This window comes from Acanthisitta chloris, unplaced genomic scaffold (genome assembly GCF_000695815.1).
Source record: "Acanthisitta chloris isolate BGI_N310 unplaced genomic scaffold, ASM69581v1 scaffold6437, whole genome shotgun sequence".
In the NCBI taxonomy this organism is placed as follows: Eukaryota; Metazoa; Chordata; class Aves; order Passeriformes; family Acanthisittidae; genus Acanthisitta; species Acanthisitta chloris.
The window spans coordinates 23,944-31,994 of record NW_008681962.1 but is presented as its reverse complement, the minus strand read 5'-3'; the positions used below and the strand labels follow the sequence as shown (position 1 = coordinate 31,994).

The window sequence follows — 8,051 nt, the reverse complement described above, 5'->3', positions numbered from 1 at the left end:
AGGTGTTTTCAGTGACAGTTGGAACTTGAATACAGATATAGTTATGTTTTTGATTTTATATGGATACAATAAATCTCTCTTTACAAGCTGAATTAGCTCCACTTTATTCACTGTTCAGTAGCTGAAAGTTGCTTTGTATAACTCAGTGAGATGTAAAAGCACCTTCCAGAAAGACAGTGAGGCACCATACAACCCTCTTCTGTTTCAAAGGGAGTATAAAGTTTTGGTGACTATGCTGTTAACTACTTGTAATGCCACTTTCAGAGATTGTTTCTGTGGCTAGATCAGAGGGCCAGCACAGCATGTCACTGCGTTCCATGTGCATTAGAAAAGCTTCAAGCCTTTATTTGCTGTTCTGGTGATACTGGGAAACAAGTGAGTTGTGAAATCATGATGCCAGTGTAACCATATATTGATTTCTAAGAGACTTGTCCTGTTTTGCTCAAGGCTGTGATGGACATTCTGGCTCTTTTCCTTCATTACACGTCATTGTTCACTGGACTGAAGGTGGAAATGAGATGTTGTATACTTTATTAATTAAACAGCCTGAGATACTTCTAAAAAACTAAGTGGTTACATGTTTTTTATATCTGCCTGGCTGCAGAGGCAGCTGAGCAGGTGACTGTGGGAGGGTTGTTCGCCTTGTTTGCCCTTGTGCTGTGGGAGTTGGTATCAAGTGCTAAAGGAAGAGTGGCAGCCAGGCATGGTGACTCACCAATTCATAACTTCTTCCTCCCTAATGAGGCAGAGTCTGTGATTCAGGGAATAGTTGGGTGAATTAATTCTCAAGCCTGCTGTGGAACTGCATGGCTAATCTGTGCTCTTTTCACTTTTATTTCTTATTTACCACCTGAACAAGGCTGTAAGGCTTAGGCAACAATCCTGCCTGGAAGTGAGCAGGTAAAATTTGGAATTTTAGCTGTGTTTATGTTTGATTAAACAAAAAACCCCACCCCACAGCAGTAACAGAATTTCTGTTACAGATAGCAGTGGAGTGAGGAGGAAAGAAAGGAAGAGGGTGGAAAGTAAAGCCAAGCCATCATGTTTGCTGTGTTCCCTGTAGAGCATGGAGGCTGAGGCAGTGGAGTCACCCACACTTCTCCCAGGCTGGCACAGTATTTCACTGTGTTATGGATGTGGACCCCTTCATGTGAGGAGCTGGCAGCAGGGTGGGCTTTGTGGCCCTTCAGGGCAGTGGGTCACTGATGCTCTTACAGGAGTGGTGCTGGAGGGAATACAAAGATGTCATGCTGGTTGGTGCAGCTCACGTGCTTATTTGTCAGTAAGTGCAATGTCTATAGCTTCTGTTTCATGTCCATGTGAACGTGTCTGGCTCTAAGCTGCATTACTGTTCTTGGTCCATCTTATTGGGGCTCTTTTCTGTTCTCCTGAACAGGATGAGAATGGAGATGGAGCCAGGGAGCTGGAGAACATGAAGTCAGACCGCATGATAGTGCTACAGATGGATGTGTGCAGTGACCAGCAAGTGGCTCGGGCTGTGGATTTTGTGAAGAGGAATCTGAAGGAGCCAGAGGAAGGTATGTGGGGATCTTCTGCTCACAGGATCCTTCCTACAGAGCAGGCAATGCACTGACCAGGTCATTCTCTCTCTGCACCACCAAAAGAAGCAATGCACTGACCAGGTCATTCTCTCTTTGCACCACCAAAAAGAGGGTTAATGAGCCTGAAGGCCTGTGACAGTGTGTGACTGGCAGTCAGGCAGTGCTGTACCTGGCTCAGTGAGGAGAATTGTCTTGCAGCCACATGGAAAGAGACCAAGACTGGCTGGAGGATTAGGCTTTAACTCTATATCCCATAAAAAGCAATGAGTTGCAGCAAGAAGAACCTGTGTCTTTGTCCTTGAATGTCTGTGAAGGGCATAGAATGGCCAGAGCCTGATCCATTCCTCATGCTCTTGCTGCAGCCTGGCTCATGTATGCCTTTTTGTAGTAAGCCTCCTAGTGAAGAGGTGACAGGCCCTGGCTGCTTATTGGTGTCCCCTCTGCAGTGAGGGTACAACCTGTTTGTGTAATATGGCCGAGCTGGATCACAAAACTGACCTGCCCCCAAACCTGGATTCATCTTCAGCCAGGTCAGTCCATGTCTTTTGCCATGCAACATCCCAGAGGTGATGTGAGCTTGGCATAGCTGATTTTAATCCACATGCCACCTTAAGCATGAGTCCAACGTGTGGACCTTAAAAACATATCAAACAATATAGGAGTACCTCCTTTCCTTCTTGGAAGTGCTTTGGCAGTGGGATGTGAGTTTACAGTGGGAACCCGATGTGACATCAACTAACCTCTTCCCATGTGGTGAGATTGTGAGGCTTCTTGCCCTGCACAGGTTTCTCTGCAGCTTCTATGCCAGTAGCAAGCTGGACAGCAGCTATAGACACAGGCTGAGGGTGAACTGAAGTTGGACATCTGTGTCTCCAGGACTTTGGGATTGTGTGACTTAAAGGTGATAACTCCTCTTGAATCTTGGATGAGACTGCCATGGCCCTGTGTTTGTTCACAGCAAGTACATAGCTAGGAAATAACAATGGATCTAATCTTCATGCAGATTACATGAGCACACCTTTCCTCCTAAAACACAGCATATGAAATGTAACTGAGTAATGTATAAGCTCTGATCCCACACATGTTCTCTTCTGCATGATTTTTCTTCCTACACAGTCACCCAGCCCTCATCACACATTTTACAGCTTCTCAAGCTTTTCCTGAAGATCCCAGCAACAGCAGTGGTGGCACACAGCCATTTCCCACTGAGTGAAAGCTTGGAAGGGAGCAGCTCTGTTGCTTCTATAAATGCAGCAGTGTTTGCAAAACCATGTGTGTAGCAGAGACAGAGAAGTCTTGCATCCCTGATCAACAAGTTGGACTGGTTCCTCCTGCTCTTAAGAGTCCTATCTTGTAGCTGTTTGTTCCAACATAGTGTGCAAAGCAACAAAGGCTTCTTTTTAGGCCCATTTGTGTGACTGAGGTTTGAGGCTTGTCAATAAATAGTGCTCAATAAGTCAGTGCTGGAATGTAGAGACTATTGCAAGAGGTGGTGGTTGCACTCTGAATGTGTCCCCAGAGGAGTGAGTGCAGAACAGTTCTGGAGCCGTACAGATTTTTATACCTGTTCTCCCTGTGCTGTGTACGTAAGGCTGAAGTCCCTCCAACAGGAGTGCCCTGTTTGTGTTCAGTCTTGTGCAGTTCCCACTGTATTGTTGACACTACAGACGTAATAGTGATAAGGCTCTGCTCAATAAACACACTGCTGTCCAGCAAACAGCCCTGTGACTGGGTACCCATCAGCACTTTGTTCTGTATGTAATGTGCCCTGACCAGTGAGCAATGGAATTCCAACAGCAAACTATTGTAAATAATGATTCAGGGACGTTCATGAAAACTAACCTCATAACTCAGGACATGGGAGATCACTGTAGAGGAATTGACAGGAATTTGTCAGGAATACTCTGCAGAGGACAGCATGGAACTGACAGTTTAAGTCTTTGGTAAATCCCTGCCAAATTTGCTCTGCATGGTTTCGTCTTATTGGTGAAATTACAGCATCAGATGCCCTGTTTCCACGGTCCTCCTGCTAGCAATTAGAGCCTGCTCTGCAGCAGCACAGGGGATGGACCCCATCTAGGCTGAGATGCTGCGCTGGTTGCCAGATGAATGTGAGTTTCAGAGTCATCTTGACCTACTGTAGTTGGCAGCTTCAGTAAGTGAAGCAGTGACAGGCTGCTATGCACAGCTGGCCAACAGCCTTCAGGGAGAACAACCTGAGCTGGGAATGGAGCCGGGTTACCAGGGCCCATGTGGGAGCACAGAGCCAGTCTAGCAAGGGCATGTTGGCATTTGTAAATGCACCAGGATAATTTCCATTGCGCAAGGGTGGAATATCACAATTCGCTTGGAGGACTGTGTTGGTATGATACATGGTTATATCTGACCGTGAATAAATACAGGCTGGAAGTTATTAAAAGGCTTTCATTCATCTGGGCAGGGAAGCTATGGAGCAGAGGCAGGGCAAATGGCCCAAAAACTTCTGAGAGGGGGCTTGATAACTTTTATCAACTGGGTGGAATGACATTGGTGCCTCTGATAGCAATGTTAGAGCTCCCTGGACATGAAGACTTTGTCTTAGCCCTCTATTTGTTCTTGGTGGTAAGAGGAAGGTCAGAAGGTGGAAAGGGGTCCTTACTCCAGCTGAGTCCAACATAGCCCCAACATTCCAGCCCCAACTCCCAACACAGTGAAAAGTCACCATAGTGTATGGCAGGACATCTGACATGGAGCAACTGTTGCCTGGTTCCGGCTCTTCTCTTTGTTCCTTGTGCAGTTTATGGCTGCACAGTCCCATGCTTCACCCAATTCATGAAGTATGGATTCAGTCCTACAAATGTTTGCCCCAGGACTGCTGCAGTAATCGCTTTGAAGGGTCAAGTCCTTGGTGACCTGCTAAGTCCTGGCATGTAAGGGGCTCAGTGCTGAAGCTCCTGGTAAGTGTAGTCAGTTTAATTTTGGCAGAACTGCATGCACAAAAGACATTAATTCTCAAATTCTAGTAATTTTAGCGGTTCATTGTAAGTTTGCTAATTTCTGATAAAGTTAGGGTTGAAGGAAACCAAGTTCTTGGACTAAAACACAGCAGCTGTTTACTGGGCCATGAACTTGCAGGTCAATACCATACACTCTCCAAAACAGCGAGTCAGAGTTGTGAAGGGGATTTAGAAATCCAGGACATTTGTTTTCCGTCCTTTTTTTTTTTTTATTGCAGGGAAGTCCAGCCCCCTCCAAATTGCAAAATCCATGATAAAGTCACTGACTGAGGACAAACCTGGGACCAACAGGAGGCTTAAAAAAAGAGGATCAGCCAGATTCAGCAGTACAAAGCCCCAGAACAGCATTTGACCTCAGAGGGGACATTCAGGGAGGCAATGCTTGTGTGGCCCCACCACTCTCCTTGATGTTTCAAACAAGCCCCTGTGGTATACCAAGAGTGTATTCCATCTCCTTGCTAGTTTTTTCTACAAAAGTGCCCAGTTCTTTGTGAAGGTTTTGGGTTACTGTGAAGAGCAAAGAAGGTGGCTTCTCTGTGACATGCTTCCTTGTTCTGCTGTTTAACCATGTGTCTGTTGGCAGGTCTGTGGGGCCTGGTGAACAACGCTGGCATCTCAACCTTCGGAGAGGTGGAATTTGCAAGTTTAGACAACTACAAGAAGGTGGCAGAGGTCAACCTGTGGGGCACTGTGAGGGTGACAAAGGCTTTCCTGCCCCTCATTCGCAGAGCTAAAGGTACTGCTGGGCAGTGTGGCAAGGCTCAGAGCTTTTGCAGCACAGCAGAGCTGTAGCTATAAAAGTCCTGACTCAGGCTGAGCTTGAGGACTGCCTGTGCAATCCAAGGAGGATGTTTGAGGCATGCTGTGTAAGCATTTGGTAGTACCGCCCACTCTTGGGGCAGTCCAGGCACCTCCACAACAGGTGCTGTCTTAAACATTCAGGATATCAGAGACCTTTGTGGAGTGCTGGCAGATAGGATGAAGACAAGATAATCCAGAGTTCACCTAGTGCCTATGCTTGGATAACTGAATCTTCTCCCTTCATGATGTTCAGTGCACAGATGATTTCAGGTAGTGGTGGATGAAATGAGAGTCAATAACAGCCATTTTAGATATCTTAAAAGACAACAGCATTATCAAAAGTCTTTATTTTATATTAAGAAATGTGTATGAGCAGAACTCTGAAGAGCTTCTTTCTTTAGCATGTGTGGGAATGCTGGCTCAGGTGTGTGTTCTGTGAGGACAAAAAGGGGTTATATTGAGAAGATTGCTTAGATACCGTTTCCAAAAAGCAGGTAACTGCTAAACAATCCTCATCTCACTACAAAGGGTATCCTACCCATCAGGTCAGCAGGTGGTTCTCACAGTCCCTCTAAGTCACACTTAGGTCTGGAATGAGACTGCAGAGCTGCCCATTTGTTTCTCAGCTAAAAGCTCAAGCTGCAGCAGGGCGTTGTGCTCTGCAGCTGTGAAAATCCTTTCTGTAAAAATAGCTGGTGAGATTTCAAGGGTTTGTTTGTAAGTGCATATGAAACCCAAGCTGCAGCAGGGCGTTGTGCTCTGCGGCTGTGAAAATCCTCTCTGTAAAAATAGCTGGTGAGATTTCCAGGGCTTGTTTGTAAGTGCATATGAAACTATAGTTGCACATGTCTTGTCTTGGGGAAGGGCAGAGACATCCACAAAGGAGAGACCAGTGCTGTCACCACCCCGAGGCAGTGCCTGATCTAACCCAAGCAGCCAGAGCTCTGGAGTTGGGCTGTTAGGGGTCACTGGCTGGAGTTATGACTATTGCTCTTTGCTGCCCTATGGACAGCACATAAAGTTTCCTCGTGTGTGTCCCAGGCATGGACACTGTCTTTGCTGCCCTATGGACAGCACATAAAATTTCCTCGTGTGTCCCCCAGGCATGGAGACTGTAGGCACTCATGGCTGACCAGCTGGGTGAGCAGGCTGTGCTGCTTGTGCTGCAGGTTCACAGAAATCTCTCCTCATTCTCTGCCATCCGGCTCAGGTCTAGAAGCCTGTAGCTGTGTTAGGCAGAGAGGCTGCAGATGAGCTGTTGTGCTTACAGAAAGAACCAGAAGACTTGTATGGCATCACACAGAATTGTGTGCTTTGCAGCTCGTAACACTGCTAGCTGGGGGCTTGAACCCTTCCCTAGCAAGACACAGGAGTGGGGCACACTGATGTGAGAGCACACAGCTAGTAGTCTCAGAAGATCTGCATACTTCCCTTCTTGGAAATTAGGAGGGAAATGTCTTGTAGGCTTTGTAAATTCTTTTGGCACAGAGGCAGGCATGTGTGCCATCTGTGGAGGAAGTCAGAGCAGGGGTTAGCCTTGCTGGAGTCAAGAGAGGAAGGGTCTTTGGACAGGGGATTTGTATGCCTTCTCGAGATTCAAACTGTAGAAATCAGCATCATCTAGCTAAGCACCCTTTTACTGGGGTGTTCTGACTGCTTCTTCATTATCTCTCCCTGCTCTTTTCTCTAGGCCGTGTGGTGAATATCACGAGCATGTTGGGACGGATGGTGAGTCCATCTCGCTCCTGCTATTGCGTTTCCAAGTTTGGGGTGGCAGCTTTCTCCGACTGCCTCCGGCAGGAGATGTACCGCTGGGGTGTCAGAGTCATCCTGATCGAGCCCAGTAACTTCGTGGCAGCCACTGGGATCCTGACAGCAGACAGCATCGACAAACAGGCCGAGGCACTGTGGGACGGAGCCGGCGACACTGTGCGGGAGGACTATGGGGGGGAGTACTTCACTCGCCACGTGGCCATGATGAAATCCTTTGTTAACAGTGGTCTGAAGGACATGTCTCTGGTTTTGAATGACATCACCGATGCACTCACTTCCCCGTGCCCAAACAACCGTTATAATCCCATGGAGACCTACTGGTGGCTGAGGCTGCAGGTCATGACCCACCTGCCCACGGCCATTGCTGACTGGCTGTACATCCCTGGAGCCACCCTGTGAACAGCCACCCTTCAGGCATCCTTCCAGGGCTCCTACTCACAGGTTAGAGCTGACCTCTGCACTCCTTGCTGATGCATCTTCTCTGGAGCATGTGCTTCCACTTTGGGTTATGGCTTCAAGTCACATGTTGTTGGGTGCTAGAACAGCGTGGCTTTTTTTTCCCTTTTTTTTCGTCACATGTTGTTGGGTGCTAGAACAGCATGGCTTTTTTTTCCCATTTTTTCCCCCCTAATTCCTGTTTGTATTCTCTGCTGTCCTGATGAAAGTTGAAAGGTGTTTTCCGTTTAACTGTGGAGGAGACAGAGGAAGGTTAACATAGTGAGTCAAATATGTGGCTACTGTAATTAGGTCAGCAGAGCTCCCCCAGTGATAAATTTGGCTCATTAATGGGCTCTTGCTTTTCCTTACAAGGACAAGCTACTAATAGCAGAGCAAAGCTGTTGCTATGAGATGGCTCAAAGGGAGAAACTAAAATGGGAAACAAAAGCAGAGTTTTCCATTTGATTGAAAATGGGTCACC

The 8,051-nt window shown here is 47.1% G+C and overlaps 1 protein-coding gene across 1 annotated transcript in view; it reads left to right on the top strand.

Moving 5' to 3' along the window:
* Positions 1–7,531, top strand: part of LOC103805638 (D-beta-hydroxybutyrate dehydrogenase, mitochondrial-like) — a gene marked incomplete at its 5' end in the record, with an annotated part of 11,452 nt that extends 3,921 nt beyond the window's left edge. The window contains 3 exons of the mRNA XM_009078293.1: positions 1,397–1,538; positions 5,142–5,294; positions 7,050–7,531. Of these exons, the coding sequence (XP_009076541.1) occupies positions 1,397–1,538; positions 5,142–5,294; positions 7,050–7,531 (777 nt within the window). The remainder of the gene's footprint in view (positions 1–1,396; positions 1,539–5,141; positions 5,295–7,049) is intronic.
* Positions 7,532–8,051: the final 520 nt, after the last annotated feature.